The sequence below is a fragment of the Eublepharis macularius genome, chromosome 2 (assembly GCF_028583425.1).
Source record: "Eublepharis macularius isolate TG4126 chromosome 2, MPM_Emac_v1.0, whole genome shotgun sequence".
In the NCBI taxonomy this organism is placed as follows: domain Eukaryota; kingdom Metazoa; phylum Chordata; class Lepidosauria; order Squamata; family Eublepharidae; genus Eublepharis; species Eublepharis macularius.
The window spans coordinates 139,142,058-139,162,587 of NC_072791.1; the positions used below are offsets into that span (position 1 = coordinate 139,142,058).

At 41.2% G+C, this 20,530-nt stretch overlaps 1 protein-coding gene across 1 annotated transcript in view; it reads right to left on the reverse strand.

Annotated features, from left to right (window-relative positions):
• DRD4 (dopamine receptor D4) overlaps positions 1 to 20,157 on the reverse strand; it is a 55,400-nt gene extending 35,243 nt beyond the window's left edge. Inside the window, exon 1 of the mRNA XM_054970009.1 lies at positions 19,903 to 20,157. Within this exon, the coding sequence (XP_054825984.1) occupies positions 19,903 to 20,157 (255 nt within the window). The remainder of the gene's footprint in view (positions 1 to 19,902) is intronic.
• Positions 20,158 to 20,530: the final 373 nt, after the last annotated feature.

The following is a 20,530-nucleotide window of genomic DNA, read 5'->3' on the forward strand; positions in this document are numbered from 1 at the left end:
GATGTAGAACTATTCCCCAGAATTCTGTGATGTATTTACATTTCCATCAACAATGTGCAAATGAGCCTAATTCTCCACAGGTTTTCCAACACAAAGGTGATCTAGTTGAGGATATTCTGGCTAATTTTTGTGGTGTAATATACCAACTATGTACTATTTTATAGCTCTGGAGTCTTATACTGATGACTGGAGAATTAAATAGTTTTGATGACCAGGTCTTTCCCCATTCTTTGTTTGATATTATAGTTTTGCAGTCTTGTTACCATTTTAACTGTAATGTTGTATTCTTTACTTTGCATACGTGTATGTTTGTTTTTCCTCTTTAAATAATTGCTATTATTTACAAAGCTTTCCTTTTTATTTTTTGATTGATTTAACTTTATTTAACAGTTATTGAGAATTGGGATTTTACTTCCCTTATGCGATGTTGAAAGTTGGCTCTCTTTTCTTTTCTGAGATGTCTTCTCTGTTTCCATAGGCACTTAAATGTCAGTGTTTTGCAATAGGAGGAATCCTGTTTCTTGATCTGTCATGTGAAATAGTTCATCTTTATATTTCACTAGCAGCTTGGAGTGGTTTATCCAGTGGTATTCTATCTGAGCTTTCTGCATTTCTTTGGTAATTGGCTTGAGCTCTTTCCTTTTATTCAAGATCTCTTTAAATAGACATGTGTATACTGAGATATGTACTTCTTTATACAAGAGCGTTTTTTGGGATCTGGCTTTCTCTAGGATTTTTTTCTTGTTCTCCAGTCCGGGAAAACAGTAATTATGTCTCTAGATCCTCTTCTTTTTTCTTGATTCAAGGGGCCAACTCTGTATGCCCTAGATATTATTGGGGCAATTTCATTCTCTAGTTGCAGTATAGATGCCAGCCAGTCAGCCAAAATGATTGAAAGGTCCTTTTTTGACGTTGTTTGTTCCTCAAAGCCCCTAAACTTTAGGTTCTATTGCTTGGAGTTCCAGGTTTAAAATTCTGCTTTGAGCAAGCCATTTTCACTCTGCAGTGCCTGAATCTCTTCTTGCATTGTCATGCTTAGATCGAGGGCACAGTCTGTTTTTTGTATTACATTATTCAGGGTTGTTTTTAATTCTGCAAATTGATCAACGAGTGGTTTTATCAGGTTAGAGATTTTATCTAGTATTCTAGCTTCCATATTTATCAGCGTTTAATATGGGATCTGATGAAAAAGCCTCTTGTGCACCTACTGTGTTTCTCACAGCCACCATCTTTGCTGCATTTTCCTCTATTGCCTCTGATGCTGCCAGTAGCTGCATTGTTGGGAAATAGTCTTTTAAATGTCTTTGCATTTTGTTTCCTGTTATTCATATCATGTTTGTCCATAGTATTAGATTCTTTTGGAATGTTATGAAGATATTTTATGATGTTTTGGAGTGGAGTTGAGACAAAGCCTGCTCTTCAGAAGTCCATCTTGCCTGAGCCAATGCCACACACTCCTGTGCCCATTCCTCTTGAGAGGCGTACCAGAAGAACCCCCACTCACCTGGCCTTCCACAAATGATGCAAAACTGAATTATTCAAAAGGGCTTTTTACTCAGATAGTAAGGCTGTATTGAAGGGAGAGAGTCTCAGATGCTTCACTAATGAGTTAGGGACCACAGACTTCATCACTACATTGCCTTACTTCTTATCTGCTGCTTTAAGTATGTGCTCCTATGTGCTACCTGTGTATCAAGTGTGATCCTACTGGATAGTTATATGTTGTCTAATGTCAGTCCTAGAATTGCTTGTGCTCTGTTTCAGCATTTCTTCAACTCTGTATTGGAATCTTGCTAATACTATGTCTTTGTAAACTTGTATTTATTTACCCTATGGCATTGTTTATGGAAACGTCCTTGATATTGATTGTATGAAGCTAACACTAAGTAATCTGCCCTGAGTCTCAGTGAGAAAGGCGGACTATAAATGACATAAATAAGACAAGGTAGTCCTCTTTCTCCTCTTATTTTTGACTTGTGTTTGGAACCTGTGGCTTCTGCTATTAGACAAAATAACATACATGGCTTTATAAATAACTTTTTAGAATTTGAAATGTACAATTATTTGATATGCAGTTGATATTTTACTCTTTATTTCAGAATCTCAGTCTTCCATTCCTGTATTAATAAACTTAATTAATAATTTTGGTGATTTGTCTGTTATTCGATTGGACCAAATCAGAGTCGATGCCACTGGGAGACAATATGTCACAGAATGTATTTACTGAGGGACATTTTTCATATAACCCAGATGCCATTACTTATCTTGGAATATTGATTCCAAGAAATATTAAGTACATGATTATACTGAATTTTAACAAGTTGATTGCTAATGTATCCTTGGACAGATGGACAACTTTAAATCTGTCATTATGAGGTAAAGTAAATACACTTTAAATGATTATTGTACCTCAACTTATATATGTTTTTTGTTTTATCCTTTTTCATGTACCTTGTAGATATATTTTAAAAAATAATACTTTGATTTGGAAATTTATGTGGGGTTCATCACCTCCTCGGATTTCTTTAAAGACGATGCAACTTGCAATTAATGGAGGAGGATTGGGTTTTCCTGGTCTTAGTTTATATCATCAAGCATATTTGTTAACTTGTACAAATTACTGGGATCACTCCTGTCAGTTGGACTATCCATCTTGATCTCTCTCGGAGGCTTTGTGTTTGGAGTCACTTTTTTAAATGGAATGCATCCGGATCGATTTATGTTAAATGGATTCTGTTCTTCCTGCAATCTCTGCAGTTAGAGAAGTATAGCACATAATATCATGACAATATCAATTTGACTTATTCTCACATGCTAAACTAACATTATGGTCTAATTCAGATTTAAAAACTGAGAGGAAATCTTTTTTATGGAAGGCTTGGACAGACACAGGGGGATTTATATTTTAGATCAGTATGTTAGAGCTGGGTTTGATTCCCCACTCCTCCACTTGAAGCCAGCTGGGTGACCTTGGGCTAGTCACGGCTCTCTGGAGCTCTCTCAGCCCCACCCACCTCACAGGGTGTTTTGTTGTGGTGATAATAATGACATACTTTGTAAACTGCTCTGAGTGGGTATTAAGTTGTCCTGAAGGGCGGTATATAAATTGAATGTTGTTGTTATTATTATTATGAAGATGATTTTTTTAATGTGAGGACATATTTTTTAAAGAAGTCATATTTTTTTAAAAAGTCACTGTTGCATACCTCAGCCAATACTGGTGAACTGGAGGGGGCAGAATCACAATCAGTATAGAACCACTTGGTAGGGATAGGAAATTCCAAGAGCTAAATTATTTCAGTGGTACCATTTTCACTCCATTGTAATTCCATATGCCGATAATACCTGGATGGAACTTACTGGTTCACAGAGAATTGACCTAATGTGGAACTGACTATGTTCCCAATAGATAGATGGGGAAAACAAACAAAAGATGGCCCCCTAGGCTAGGGTTGCCAGTCCCCCACTGCTGGGAGGGCCCTAGAACGCTCCTGTGCTTCACAGTGGGCCAATTTAGGCCCCAAACAGACCCAATTTGACCCCAAATGGACCAAAATCAGCCTGCTGCAGAGTGCCGGAGTGCTCCCAGGGGTAGCGTGAGTAGGGCTGCCAGATCCCTATACCCTCCCAGAAAGAGGGGGAGGGATCTGGCACTTACCTCGTGCCAGCAGCGTAGTGTTCCAATATGGCACCAAACGAAGCACAGGAGCACTCTCACAGCTGGCGTGACTTTACTTCTGGGAGTGACATCATTGTGCCTGTTGGGAGCATGCACACAGTGCACATTCCTGGGGTGCCTACCGGTGGCAGGCAACCTCCGTGAGCTTGCCACCTCCCCCATGAGTTTGCCCTCCAATGGCAGGCACCTGGGAACCCTAGGCATAAGGCCCTGCACAATGACATCATTTCCTGGAAGTGACGTCATCAGAAACGTGCACATCACAAAAGGTGAGTTCCAGGCCTCCAGCCTGAGGACTTGGCGGGCCACATGAACAATACCTGATCCAAGGTGCTGAATGGAACCTGCAGTAAGACAGAGGAATCTGTAACCAGTGGTTTAGAAATGAGTTGTCTTGGGTATCTGTAGCAGATAACAGCCCTGACAAAGTTTCTGACATATCTTGGTCCTTTTAGAGGCTATCATGTGAATGAATGAATCTGCTGAACATATTTCCTCCTCTAAATACCACCAGCTTAAAAAAAAATCAAAAAGATATTTAACCAACAGATCTTCCTACCAATGCAGTTAACAAGTTTACTTCAAACTGTGATCCCAACATATGGATTAAATTATGTGCTAATCAGGTGATCTTCTTGCAGAATGTTACAATATTCAATAAGAGCTCATTTTTATTCTTGCATTCCATCAACTGCCGCTGAAACTACCATTTAGTTAAACTAGGAGTCCTCAACCTTTTTTAGGCTGCAGGCACCTTTGGAATTCTGACACAGGGTAGGAGGTGCAACCAACCACAAAATAGCTATCATGGGAAGTGGACCATAAAATGTTAAGGACTGACTCTGATAGCAGGTATTCAACATTTCAGGCAGAAGCTTTGTTCAACAAGATGCCTTTTAAAATTAACATATTGTTTAAAATTATTTACTTGCATACAAACTAGATATAATTGAGATAGCTAAGAATCCCTCATCCGGCAGTATCTATCTTCATTTTGCAGATATCTAAGACACATGCAAAAAGAAAGGGAAAAAATGATTTGTTACATAGAGTACTTTATATAAAGCCATAGTCTGTGTTATACCATCAACATTAAAACTCTTGTCCCACTTTCTAAAAACTCTTGGTAGGGGCTAGGAAAGACACCATGTTGAGGAACCCAGAGCAAAACAAAAGCCAGGCCATATAAGAGGCATTGGGTTGGTTCAGCCATAACACAAAACCGTAGTTTAATTGTAGTTGGTCTTTGCAGACAAGATGCAACTCACTAATGATCAGTTAATTCTGACTTGATAAAACCTAGTTTCATCACTGTGGATCCCCCCTCCCCTGGTATCCCAGCTTGCCTCATGGTACCCAGCTGCTGGAAAAGTCCTTCTGCACACCAACCTGCTTATTCCTGGCCACCAGCAACATGAGAGTGGAGATGGAGAAGCTTTTTGCCGAAATCAGCTGCTGTGACACTCCCATCCCACCCCCATGCCTTCTCAGAGTCCACCAAAATAAGCTGTAAGGCTTTTGTGCTAATCCTTCCCCCCATCCAAAGGACGAAAATAAAATCCTGCTGCCAGTTTCAACGCAACCCCCACATGCAAATTCAACCAAAACTTAAATCAAATTTCCCCCCCAAGAGTCCCACCTGTGTTCCAAAGCATACAGACACTGCATCCTCCCCCGTTTAATTAATATGTCCTGGAATGTCTCTGTCACCTCTGCTTCCAGCTGCATATGTTACCTAGCACTGCTGGAGGAGGGGAGCAGTTGTGACTTTAGGTTGTGGAAGAGCTTGCGAGTGGGCAAAGGAAGGACACACAGGCATGTGAGTGTGGGAGAGCAAGAGAGGGAGCCTAGTAGTGGGCATAAGAGGGACCCTGAGCACTCTCTGCCCAGGGGCCCCCAAACATGGAGCTAGTCCTGGAACAGAGAAAGCAGTAACAACTATGAGTACTAGCTTAGGCTTCATATAAAAGAGGAAAAGGACTTTACTGTGGGAAACACTGGGGGAGGGAGTTTGCTTTACCTTCCCCCAGCAACCCATTGTGTCAGTGTAATAAATGTAAATAGGTTGCTTGTGAAAACCACAATGATGCTGGAGCACAGACAGTTAAAATGGTCAGGGCTGCACTGGCATGGCTTATTTCCCCTAGGGATGCATAGAAGGAACTTGCCACACTGCTGTGTCTGAAAGCGAGTAGAGGCAGGGGTGGAGCGAGGTGTCTATTTATTTAGGTGCTGAGGACAGGGAGAGGTTTGGTGCTAACAAGAGCCCCCTGAAGGCAAAAACGGCTGCCTGAGCCGCTCTTGCCATGTGATTCTGTAGGCAGGACAAGTTAAACCAGGACACTGGGTCGCTTATCCTAGACTGAATACCTGAACAGCTGGTGTGGTGGCTTGAATTTGGATGGGCTGTTATTTATAATTAGGTTAATTAAATGATGGTTTCCCATTACCTTTGAACTGGGCCACCAGAAAGATGAAGATGTCATAAGAAAACAGTTTATATAAAATTCTCCAGCTGCAGTGCACGGCTGGCTCCCTCACAGCTTCACAACTGAAATGACAGGCATACATACCATTAAACTGAATGCTAGTTCCCTCCTTGCTTCGGGGGCCTGATCATTTTTAATTTTTAAGAGCACAATCATACCCAGCCAATTAATGCTATGTATAGCTAATTTCAGCTTTAAACCTTTCCCTTATTTAATTACTTAATTTATACTCTGCCCTGCTCCCCAATGGAGAACCAAAGAAGTTTATTTCGTTCTACTTGACTCCATTTTATCTTTGCAACAAACCTGTGAGGTAGGCAGTGCTTTTTTCATTTTTAAAAAAGGAAAAAAACTCGTGATGTTTACCACCTTGGGGGGCCCAAACCTGCCAGCCGAAAGAGGTGCCAGTACTGTATAGCACTTACCAGCACATATTGACAGGGGAAAAAAGCCCTAGAGATGGTAAGGCTGAGATTGTGTGACTTGGCCTAAGATTAATCAGCAAGGTTCCATGGCAGAGGTGTGTGTGGGGGGGCGGAATTCATACCTAGATCTCCTAGATCCTAGTCTGACATTGTAACCACTATACCATGTTAGATTAATGTCTTTTCCCCAGAATTTAACTCTCGAGAGGAGGTATGTTTGTGTCAGGATTGAGCCTGACAAGTCCTCCTTAGAAGATGAGGGGGTCGTGGCAGTAAACCTTGCAGAAATCAAGATCCTGGAGGATCCCATGGTTTCTGGGCCCTCATAAATCCAGGACTCAAAGAGGCCACTTACCAAATTCATGGTACCAGAACACCAAAGGACTCATGAACAGGAGCCAGACATGGGGAGCACAGAAGAGGCCATCAGTGAAACTTGCTCTTTGCCAGGGATCCCGTGGGCACCCCCAGAGCCCAGGTAAAGGCTTAGTTTGGGTGGTTGAGTGCCCAGCTGGCTGCTTGGAACCCCTCCTCTCCCCACCAGACTTGTGAAAATCAAGATGTGTCATGAGGATCTGCAAGATGCTGTACTATGTTGTTAGTACCTACAGGATTCTGGCCCTGATGACAGCTGTATGCATTTGCCTTGATAAATAGCCTCAGTCCTGAATAGGCAATCATGGGATCTAATAGCTCCACTAGAGCTTTCTGTTGCCTGCCTTGACACCCACCTGCCTACATGGACACCTGCCAGGTTTAATCCTGCCTGCCTGTACTCAAAGAGCCCTAATCTGCTTAAAGAGTAACCTAGACTGTTTGAACTAAAAACATGAGTACACTTCCATGACAACTTCACTACTCTAAACACATGGTGTGTATCGTCACCTCAAAACATCCTTTTCAACTTTCCTGTATGAATTGCTATACTATGAATATTTTGTTTATGTTATTTATAGTCCTCCTATCTCACTGAGACTCATGGCAAATTACACAGTGTAAATCAATATGCAGGAGAACAAAGCACCAGTACTGAAGGGATTATAGCAGAACCCCAAACAGGTGTTTTTTAAGAGTTTCAAATTCTTTTCCACATGTAGTTTGGTGAACCACCATGAGACATCAGAAGGCACTGAAAAAAGGAGTATATTCAAACTCTAGGAAACTGTAAGCTCTATTTCCAAAGATGAATCTGCTGCTCCAGTACAACTGGTGAATTCAGGTAGGATTTTGTGTAGAAAGTAGAAATTTAATGCAAACTCCCCAGCTACAAAATATTCTAACAAGTACTTCCTAAAAATTATCCTTGCCGCATAACTATGGTCCTGGTCCCGTCCCATTAATTTTGGCTACTTGCCCTAAAGTCTGATTTATACCTGTGTATGTCAGAGGAAATCAAAGGAGATATGCATCATGCTTGGTACATTCTATATAATTAATCTAATGTAATGTAAATGAATGAATTGACCTAATGTAATGTAAAAAATACATCATGTATGGAAAGGCAATGCAAAAAAAACAACAAAACCACAAGAAACCTTCAGCTGGATTGATACAGCTTTGCCTGTTGAATGACAAACCACCAAATTGATTTGTTTGAAAATCATGGTGTGCTCCCCTCCTAGCAAGCAGAAGTTATAAAAATCATCAAGAGAAATATCTCTCAGCCAGCCACTGATGATTCAAGCTCACTTCCTAATGAGCTGTATTAAAAATAAGTAGCTAAGTGGTTAACCCAGGCATGATTGGATAGGCAGCAGCAAGCTAGCACAGAAGCGCTACAATCTTAAATTGACTGCCTACTGGCATCACCTTTAAACCAATGCTAATAGAATTCACGCTGAAGATGATAAAAAGAGCTACTAGGCTCTTAACAGAAAGAGAATAATTCCACACTGCTCAAGCAGCTTGTAGCAGAATTTGTCTGCTCCTGGCATGAAGAAATATACAAGTCAGTGGGGATCACAGCAAGGCTGCCAACCTTGTGAAATGACTGGAGCTCCAGTGATATTCAAAGTCTTTGCTCTTGGCATTATATTAGAAAGAAATAGCAAGCCAAAAAGCAAAACAAAGCTGAGCTTTTCATGTAATGTCTATATTTTAGCCCTCACATGAAGCAGGGGGAAAGAAATCTATCTTAAAGGATTCTGAAACTAGCAATGGTTAAAAAGATTAGGAACGAACCACAGAAACACCTTCCTCCAGACCCTCTCCTCTCCTGCACAACCCTCCATCCTGCATAGCCTGAAGCACAGTTAAGCATTACTCTGGCATTAATGTTAAAAGGAGATTAACATGAAACAGAGTTCCCTCTTACCTGGACTTAAAAGCTAGTTAGACAACTCTGATCAAGATAGAACCTGGTTAGTGCTAACTATAGTTAAATTTGGTCCCAGCTTTTAAGACCAGAGGAAAAGAGACAGGAGTAGAGAAGCTATGGGGAGAGGGCATACAATCCTCACCCATTCTTAACCATGATTAAGAGATTACACACAACACTGGACATATGGAAGTAAGTCAAGATTTTTAAATAAACTGGAGATGAATTAGAGCTGTATAACTGAGAGAAGGGGGGGGGGAGAAATTCTGCAGAGATATAAGCCATTATTTATTAATTCATACAAAGAGATGCAATATAAACAAGTACAGGTATTCTGTTCATTTTCATAGAATTTTATATGTTAAGATTATGTCAAGTCTTATGAGCATGAGAAAATATATTTAAAAAGACAGAATCACTCATAAATATAGGCCAACATCTTCCCGACCTTGTCAAATTAGAATCTGTAATACTTACTTATTAACGTCTGAACACTTTGCATGTGAGAAAACTGTCTTATAACACCATTATAACACAATTCAGCATTCTAGGTTTGTAATTATGAAGTGGACTTGATATCTAACTACAATTCCTGGGGTCAAGGAAGCTCAAGAGGACTTTTACCTGAGAAAACAAAAGCTGAGTTCAACTCCTCATGAAAGTCAGAGTTCACGATACTGGGCAAAACAGATCACCAACTGAACTAAATATATGGCAACAGTTCCTTGTATTCTCTATAAAAAGTCTGACAACTTAGCTAGGATACTCACAGGAACCTACAAAAACTAGGCTTTTTCAAGGTGATTTTAAAAATGCACACCAGAGGGTTTTTTCCCACTTAGCTATCCACTGTGAACAACATAAAATCTCATTCCTAGATAAAACTGTGAAATATTCTTGCAGACAAGAAGGGCAGCTTTTTCCAAGAAAGGATGAGTAGTATTGAAGGAACTGCTCAACTTCTAAAGAACTTTAAAGTAGCAAAATAAAACTTTCAATAGGGTCACAGAACAGAAAAATTTGTATGAAATAACATGTTTTCATAATAGCTTAAGAGGTGCCAAATAAATGTTACCTCAAGGAAAGTCACCACCAGGATTCATGCTCAGCTGTGCAACATTGTCAAGGAAGACCTTTAGACAGATGTTCAAAGATAAAATTGGGTGGCTATAGCCAGCCTCTAAGGGCCCTGGGGACTTCAGACTTCAAGGGCAAAAAAACTGTTTACTAATCTTTTCATGTATTCCTAAAACTTCTCAGGTACAAGTTGCCAGGTCTCAAAACACAAATTATTCCACTGTGTGGCAGCACACTTGTCATTTACGGACTGTATGTGACACTACACATGAAGATTTTCCATCTGAGAAGTCAAAATGTCACCACAGAATGAAGTTCTAATAAGCTAATTTAGCTAATATATCAATATATTCTCAATGTGGTCAAATCTGTAGATACTTAAATCCAGACTGGAGCCATGAATAAACAAGAGAGATCTTTCTACAAACTTGAGAAAAGCCTTTGAAATCTTTATAAAAATAAACTGGGGGGTTAACTGCTCCCTCAAGTAATAGAAACAGCATCACTTGTCTTTTTAAGAAACAAATGACCTTTGTGGCCATTGCTAGGCAACCACAATAGTAATGCCAGTTGAAGCCAGCACATCCTTTTAAGGTCCCCACTGCGCAACTGGGCCCAGCCCAGCAGCTGGTGTTGCACAGAGTTTTCCAAGGGAGAGACTGCCAGGGGAGAAGAGGAATAAAAGCTGAAGACAGTGGGGCAGATAAAGGTAGGTTGACTGGTGGAGAGAAGGAAACAGAAAAAGGGAAGACGCAATGGAAGCTCCAGGGGAGGAAAGGTAGTGTGGAAGTAAAATGAGATGTCCTCTGCAAGTCCTAGAGGGTACTTCGCTAATCAAAATAGGTAATTCTGAAGAGGGGCCTTATGTGGATACTTATATACAGAGACTGGGACCCCATGAATATACAAGACATTTACACCTTTAACAAATGAATGTTCTCAGTGGCAGTTGCTAGGCAACCATAATAGTACTGCCAGCCTACAAGCCTTGGCTTCTATCAGTAAAAGGCAAGTGAGAAGGAACAGAGCCCTTTCCAGGGCTACTTTGGCCGTTGAGGGAGGATTCATCAGGGCCCGTCCCAGCAGTAATCATGCGTGATTTGCTACCATGTGACTTACATGACTTAACCAGGCCTGGCTGCTGGCTACTGTTCAAAGAGAGAACAAAAGACCTGCCACAGAGAGTAATCTATAAACCAAAATCCTCTTAAAGTGCACCCTGCAACAATATAATAATTTAATTATTTAATTTAAAGTTGATTAATTTAAACAGATTCTATAATTAATATAAAGTGCAAGGTGCTCCAGTTAATCACAATAAATACAAGTATAAATAAGTTCACATCCACATTTCATTACAATCACACACTAAATATCAAATTTATTTTCCTATTTCAACTAGGTGAGGTAGTCTGGAGACTTGGGGTCAAAAGTAAGTAGTCCTTCACAGTTCAAAATTATTTCTTATCCCTTTACTCGTATCTTCCTCAAGACAGATCCAGCCCTGTGGAGGGCTCCAAGGTGGTTGCCGTCTCCCAGGCAAGAGGATCCACAAAAGACACCCAAGACTCGGGGGGAGAAGAGTCCACAGCTGCAGAGAGTCGCTCAGCAGGGAGCAAGCTATCCTCCTGTTCTGGATGGACTTTTTCAAGAGTGTCCTGTCAGCAGTTATCTCCAACTCCAACTGATCAAAACCTTACTGCTCATAACCCATAACAGGAACCCAGATACAGAGGATCCGCAGCTGATGCTTGACTGAGGACATAATAAGAGTTGGGTCAGAGGAACCCAGACCACTGCTTGGAAAAAAAGCCATGTCCAATTTGGCCCTAAGATTATCACTGCAGAGACTGATTTGCAATGCACACAGCTTGCTCTTACTGGATATTTTATTTTCTCTTTCAACTTATAAGGTGTGCTCTGCCTATTCACAGGGAAATGTATTTTTGTTCTCTTTGTTCATGGGCCACAACAGTGGGATGAGCTGGTAATACAAACTTCCAACACAAAACTACAGTTGCTTGTGGGCCACCCCACAGTGAGCCCATAACTCTGGGCCTTGAACTTATGCCTCAAAGATGGACCCTGATTGCACCCCTGGGCTACAGCCTGTGGAGAACCTTCCACATGCATAGATTTTCTTCTGTCCTTGATGGTCCTCCTCAAGGCTGATATTTGCTACTAGAACAATCCTATGGTGCCCTGAATGAGGTGGACAGGCTACTGTTGCTCTAGTTAGGACATCTCTATCTATCTGATTAGATCTACATCACAAAGGTGCAGAATAATTTGCTTCCACAGAGGCTGTTAAATATTTCTCTTTGAGGTAGTTTTTAATTTATAATCTAAGTGCTGAGGTACACTATGAATTGGAGCTTTTATGAGAATGTTTCAAAGTGTTTTAGTATGGGCAGTTTTCATTATTGGAGTTTGTTTTTGTTGGATCTGTATGTGCTGATTAATGCTGTTAGCTGCTGAACAGGAAAAAAGGGCTACTAATCTCTAAAATAACTAAAATTAATACATTTTGAGAAGGTGTACCACACGCCAAGACCTATGCCTTATGGCCATCAGGCTCAGAGGTACAGAACACAGAGCTGACTGCAAGACACACCTGCTGTGTGCCTTCCAGACTTCAGCCTCCTATTCACTGCTAGCTACCTGCCTTATTAACTTTGTGAAATACAAATCTAGTGTGGGCTTCATATTTAGAAAGCTACTTCGGTATCTGGGAACAGTGCATCCATTCCTGTCAAAGTTGTTTATGTGACAAATTATTAGTAACAGTAATGATTGATGTGGTGCACCAAAAGCATTGAAAATTCCATCATGAAAGGTTTATATGAGCTATTATAGACAGACCATTAGGAATAAAGGGTAATAAAGCCCATTTTAAATCATGCAATGGCACCTTAATTGTACCTGGTGTTCCTGCTTTCAGTGTTGCTCTCCTTGAGGCTCAATTGGCACCTACCTTACTTGCCTTTAGGTGCCAGGAGAAATGGCTTGACATTTCTCCTTACTCAGGCTTTTAACTAAGATTATCCATCTTTTTAAAGCTGTTTTGTTGCAGATTTTTACTTTAAACCATTTTTTAGGACATAATACGCCTGAGCATTTGGTTTTAAGTTTTTGTGTAAATCTGCAAACATGCTTTTTTCCCCACTGTTCTAGCTGACTTATAGTTTTCAATCTTGAGAACAACATATGAATCAATGGCTTTATGCCCAGAATAAATCCTAGAGCAAATGGAACAGAGTTTGTTAACAATTTATTCTGGGCATGCTCAAGGGTGTCTAACATCATTCCTTTAGAGAAAGTTAATTAGGTGGTTTAAGAAAGTCATGTGAGGATCACATATATAAAATAGCCTAAATCTGAATCTCTCAGATCTGGGATGCAGTGAGACTTTCTTATTTTTTCTGAGAAGGATTATAAAAATTTTAGAAATTGCTTTTCATTTTTATATGCAAGCTAGGCTGTAGAAGGAATGACACGTATGATTTTTTATTTATAATCTCATTTACATGTTATAATATTTTCTGTATAATTATGACTCTTGTTTATTCAAGGATGACAGAAAGTGATTTTAAATAAAGTTCTTAAAAGTTAACATAAAGGTTTTCCACCAAGACCTGGAATAAATAAACTTGGGATCTCTTTACAGTCAGAAGACTGTTATCTGTACTGAATGATCATCGGAGGGACTGATCATTCTTCACACAGCCTTGTTGTTTAGTGGTTAATGCACTGCTTTAAGAGTCATAGAGATCTGGTTTCCATCTGCCTGTTTTTAAGTAATGCCCCCTCCACAGGTGGGGGAAACTTCATAACAGTTTATGGTCTGCTCCACGCCTGAGAACGATTTTATCACTATCATTTTACACTGCTCTATTTGTTTTATGCTGCTTTTATGCCCTGGCATGTTTTATTGACCTTTTTAATTGGCCCTGCAGGTTTGTACTGAGCTGTTTATTAGCAACTTTCTTTTGTTGATATTGTTCTATTGTTGTGAGCTGCCTTGAGCAGGTTCTGGAACTCAACAAACACATTTCTAACTCACTCCTGCAAATCCAGCACTGGAATTTTCAACAAAAGTGAAAAATATCTACTCTGGGAAGGCAGGGGGAGGGGGGGAAAACCACACCAAGGTTCCTATTCCTTTGCTGTATCTTTAATTTAGTCATTATGTGGCTGTGTATTGAACCATAGCTACAGTCCAATATGTCTTCTATCAGAGCTATTGATCTACCACGATAAACACTGATTACAAATGGGGGGGGGTTGTGCTCTAGGTTCAAATCCCCACTCTGCCATGAAGCTCACTTGGTGACCTTGGGAGTCACTCCATCTCAGCCCAACCTATCTCACAGGGTTGTTGGGAAAATAAAATGATGATGGGAGAACCATGTACCCTGAATATGTTAGAGAACAGAAAGAAGGAGAGAGAATTCAATAAACTTCTTTTTGCTATCAGCACAGGACTGAAAAAACAGGGAGAATGCCAATCACCAGGCAAGCTATAATATATAGCTGGTAAGCTGCATTTAACTTTGTGGAATGCATATTGTGAAGATTTGCTGCACAACAGCATAGTGGTTGGCTGCAAATCAGCATTCTGTTGGTTCGAATCCCACTACTACCATGAGCTCAGCAGGTGGCCTTGGGTCCCTCTCCGGCCCAGTTCCCCAGCTATATTGTGGGGATAAAAATAACACTTTGTTCACTGCTCTGAGTGAAGCACTGATCTGTCTAGAAGAGTGGTATACAAGAGCACTGTTACAGAATTTTCTGTAGTGGTATTCTTCTATCCCATATCCTTTTAGTTATCAAAGCACCACAACCCCACCTGTTTTTCAGAGGCCACATTCTGTTGCAGATTCTCAACTTCCATCCCACACTAATCTTGTAAACCTTAATCAAATCCCATCTGACTCTCACCCTGGCTTTCAAATGTGTCAAGTGTAATAAGACTGATCTTAAATTTGTGCATCTGGGCTGATTCCTACCCAAACTGGCTGATGCTTAAGAATCTATCATCTATCATTTAAGAAATTCCAACTGAGCATCCATTACCTCCATTAAAACAAGTCTTCGTGGTATCTTCAGAATATCAAAGTTTTACAATTTGGGATCAAGAGTGTAGGAGAACCACCCTACTGACAAGATGTCCCCACTTTATTTCAGCCCTCTTAGACCTCTAAATACCAGCATTTGTCCTGAGTCTCTGCCTGGCAACATACGGCTCTCCTTATCTCACACTTCTCCTTCAGTATACTGCCACCAACCGGTCAATTCCCAAATTACTCCTTAGGAGGATCAGCACCCTCAGCTTCCCTTCTGCGTTGTCGATTAATGGCCTCACCTACAGACTGTGTCTCTGGCTACCCAGCAACTGATTACCACAAGGTTGGCTTACCACACATGCACTCCCTCAGAGAATAAGCTATCTAACAACCATATGCCTCCCTTCTCCCAGTGCCAATTTTGAAAGAAGAGCAAGGTGCAACTCTCCAACTGCACCTTTTTTCTTTCTGGATCTCATTGGTGTGGCCCCCTTTTTCTTGACTGTTGTTGGCCAATTTGAAAAGCAAGTCTGAATGGCGGAAGTATAAGTGGTACAGATAACAACTACCAGCATTTAAAATAAAGAATTTATTAAAAGGAAAAACTGCATGCACATACTCTACACAGCAATGGGCTGAAAAGAAAAGTGCAAACAAGCAACCTCCTGTTCCTCAACTCTAGTCACACCCTAGCTGATCTTATTCTAAGGCAGGCTCTTTAAGCTTGAAAGTTACAGTGAACTAAAAACTTCCCATTACCTTGGAGTCTCTGTCTGGATAGCTAGCTTTTTGTCTGCTCCATGTGGTGATGATGACCATCAAGATGAATGAAGGTAACAAGCTTATTATAGATTTTCATGAGAATTCAAGAAAAGACTCTTTTAATGTAAATAGTAGAAAGAAGTTTCTGTTGTTATATAGATAAAACAGATATAAATGTTTGTAATAGCATGTTTTAAGCTGGATTTATATTTGGAAAACTTTCAATTAAAAAAAAGACGGAATGAAGGGGTGAGTGCTCCTTCCTCCAGATGGAATACGCCAAAATGAAGCCCTCACCCTCTGTACCAAGGATTCGGTCTTCTCTCTGTCCATCCAGTTTCTGGGTCAAATCTTTCCTCCCTGTGGTTACCAGGATAATCCTATCTATCTCCTGCATCCAAAGTCTCTGTCACCTTCTGCATGTGAGATTCTAGCTGGTCATTTCATTGTCTCTGGCCAGGATATCTATCTGCATTTGCAAAGCTCTGATAGCTGGATACCTGTTAGAGCCATTAACAGGACAGGATGTATTTTGGAGCAACTGACCTCCCCCTTCCTGCTGGGTCTTCTGCTAACCAGAAAAACTTCAAAATCAAGAGTGAGGGCTGTGCAGAGCCCTCAAAATCAAATGCATTTCTGCACAAAGCCATATAACAATCTTACTTGAATTCTGTTTTTCAAGTGATTACTTGCCGCTCCACAGGTTGTTAACCTTGCTCTATGGATATCACATTTATCAGCCAAACTGGGACTCCTACTTCTTTGCACTTGTCTCATGGATGCTACCCTGCAGTCTTTCTTGACTGAAAGATACTACTGAGCATCTGAAACATTGGCTTTGTTCTTGTTTTTTCAGCTATGACTTTCACCACCTTGCTAACATCCTTTTACAAATGGAAAAGCTAAGGAGTAAGTCATGAACTACCTAAGATGAACAACCAGTAGCACAGTAGAATGCAGGAGTCAGCAATATATCCCTTATTAGCTGTTACAAAATAGTCACTGGATTCCATTTTTTTCAGCTTTTGAAATGTACGAATACAGTACGCTGCCTAGAAAAAGTCATTATAAATCCTTTTGATTAGAATAAGTTGCCTGCAGTTTGGTAAGGACAATATATGAACACACACATTCCAAAAATCATGCTGATGCATTTTACTTGCACAACAGGAATTCTGGAAATCATAGCCCAAACACCTCTTCTGCCATAAAGAACTAAAGCACCTAGACATCTAATCTCCAAATGATGCTTGCTAGCATATTAGCTACTCCTTCAAGAATAGCGACCTGCCTTCTCATAACAAAGAAGGCGATATAAAACAAACATTAGATAAAGTAATTTTAAACACACATGTACAGCAATTTGCTGAGAAACCTGTGGCATCTTTTTGATTTTGGGAATCAAGTCCTGAGCAAGTATCACAGGATAGCTGCATTCACCTGTACATACACATGGGAAGATGTTTTAGCTCAACAGGTTCCCTTTCTTGTTTAAATTAGAAGTACCCTTGGAAACATAAGTGCTTTTTTCATCTAATAACAGCCTGCTAAGATAATGGATAATTATAGGGTGAGGTATGTGTCGCATCATTGTTTCTCATTTATATTCTAATACATATTCTTGACATTCAATCTACTCCACATTTAGCTCCTCTCACTCCTCTGCCTCACAAGACTTCAAATGACTGAATTTGATCTAAGGGACTGGAACCTTGAATGTTCTGTGTTTGTTTATTTACAAGAAGTCACAGATGTGGGACACAATTGCCATTACCCTGTACAAATAAGCCCTATTAAGGGAAAGTATCCATATTTCCATTCATTCCTAATTCTAGCAGCTCACAGGTTTTTATTTTCTAGTCTGCCTTTTCTATATGCTCTGCAAATGTTCAATGATTAAGTGAATACAATCTCTGAGGTAAATGGTTGGCTCTGGAAAAAGCATTTTCCAAACATACAACAGTAGATGGATTCAATATTTGTTTCATTCACCAAAAACGGGTGAACTTTCAATCATTTCTGCTTTTCCCCCTTTCCTCTTTCTGCAGATCCTTCGCGACTTCCAAATATCTATCTCCTAGTCAATACAATAAATACCAGTGGGACTCCCAGTGATCTGAACTTCTGATTATCCAAATATTTTGCATGTGACCCACATCACCTGAACACACGCAAATTGTAAGCTGCATTCCTTAGCACACTTGCTAAAAACTAAATGGGATTTACTTTTGAGTAAACTTGTTTAGGTGTGAACAATTACTCTATCAACATTATATATACTATGCAAATCCATAATGTTTCCTGAGGCTGAAGTCTGATATCAATTCTAATCTATCTAGTTCAGTTCCTCAGGTTGCAGATACTTGCAGTTTTTGAGATCAGACTCTTAAGGCTGAACAGTTACAGAGAAGATATTTAGCTAGTACAGCCTAGTATCTAACATTTTGGGTTTGTATCAGAACAATTTAAATTAAAACCTCTCTTCTGTAACAAACTCACTTTGGGAAAGATTGTCTATCTACACGTCTAAAAAGAAATTTCTACCATAAAAGCCATAATTTTATACTGCAATATACATGCTACAGTAAAGACAGAGGTGCTATTCAAATAGTAAACAAATCATCTGAGGGTATTTGGTGGCAATTTGATGCTAAGATAGGACTTACCGGTAAGAGGAGAGTAATTACTGTGAAGGCAGCAAGAAGAACTGCACCCTGCAGACATCACTGAGATAGCAAACAAAGGTGGTTTTCCCTCACTATTTGAATAGCACCTGTTGCTTACAGCTCTTCTTTGTGTCTTTATTACAATAGCTACCATCAAGTTGATTGTACGTATAAGACCAATATGGAAGTTAGCTTGGCTACCTGTATTCTTTGTATGTGAACACTGTAGCAATATTGTCCTTTTAATGTATTTAGACCATATATTGGGGTGGCATTAGCAGCAGAAACTTTAAAACCAAATAAGGCAAGAATACCATGATACCCATTTAGCTCTGTATGGTCTGAAAAGCAATCCTTCCATTTGAAGGATATGCCTGCACAAGTCTCCTCAGGGACTGGAGGGTCATCCTATGGATAACAGTTCATCAGGCAAACATGCTCAGTCTACGCTGGCCCTCTGACTACCTATCTGACCAAGCTCATTCAACAGACAGAGAAGCTGGAGAGACTGCTACACAGTAGCTTCCCACAATACCCTTTCCCCATAGGATACCTCACAAAGTTTGGGGCAGAATAGCCATAGCAGTACATCCAACAAGGACCAGCACAGGATGAGTCACTGAAACAGCACTGCCAATGGTCACTGCAACAGGTCTAGAAGATCCCTTAAGGGTTATGTTAGTTTCAGGTGGGTAGCTATGTTGGTTTGCAGTCCAAGACCAAGATAACAATAATAACATTCGATTTATATACTGCCCTTCAGGACAACTTAATGCCGCACTCAGAGCAGTTTGCAAAGGCTGCTATTATTTTCCTCACAACAATCACCCTGTGAGGTGGGTGGGGCTCTGAAAGAGCTGTGACTGACCCAAGGTCACCCAGCTGGCTTCAAGTGGAGGAGTGGGGAATCAAACCCTGTTCTTTAGATTAGTCTTAATCACTAGTCTTAATCACTATACCAGTCTTAATCACTATACCAAACTGAAGTTAAATGGTCCAATTGCACCTTAAAAACCAACTAGTTGCTATTGGATCTAGAACTTGCTCTTAAGGGTGCATGGAAAGCTTCCATACAAGATTGCCCCATAGACCTGGTGTTCTGGCAGGGAGACTCACTACAATAGAAGGTGTCTGCATCTTTAAGATGGCTGAGCAGAAGAGGGAACTTTAGCAGGTGCAGCTTTTCTCTCCCCCGGGGAGCACCAATGGCATGCCAAGCTACACTGCAGAAATCCAGTGTCTGTCTACACGAAGTGCTAAAACTCCTCCAGCAGAGCTGGTCTCCTCACCTTCTGGAAAAAGGCCTAGGCCCTTAAACTAGTAGGCGCCCCTCCAAATAAGTTGGGAGTGCCCCATCATCAGGTAAGCAGCAGCCCAGGAAGAGAACAGAGAAAACCGAGGGAGAGGAGCTGGATCTTTACCTCGGAATAGACATAGAGAGGCAACACCAGGACGGCCAAGAGCAGGTCCGCCACGGCTAAGCTGACGATGAAGTAGTTGGTGGTGGTCTTTAGAGCTTTCTCTGTGCAGACGCTGAGGCACACCAGCACGTTCCCGCTGAGGATAAAGAGGATCAAGACGACGCCCAGAACCAAGGCGGTGAAATTGTAGTCCGGCTCTCCTTCCGGAGCGGGCCAGGTGCCGTTGGAGAGGTCTGCGGTGCTGTTGGCCCTCATGATCGCCGGCGCCTCTCGGAGGAGCCGAGGCCCGCGGACGAGCCCTTCCCTCCTGCGCGCCGAAGGGCAGCTTCACGGGCTCGCCATCGCCCCTCGCCGGAAGAGGTCGGCGGGCCAAAGCGGGTCAGTCACATCTCCCTGGCGCTGGCCCGGCGAGAGTCAAGGCCAAGGCTGCCCCACTCCATCCTAGAGCCAGGGCGGCGGTGAGGAACGCGCGAAGCGCAGCCACTTGCAAACTCTTTGCGCCCGGCGCCCGCTAATGCCTCGCGGCGACTTGGCAGCCCGGTCACAGTTCTCGCAACACGGCTGGGCCCCGAGCGAGCAACCCAGCCTCTTACCGAAGTATCCCCGCTCGGTCGCGGAAGCACCTGCT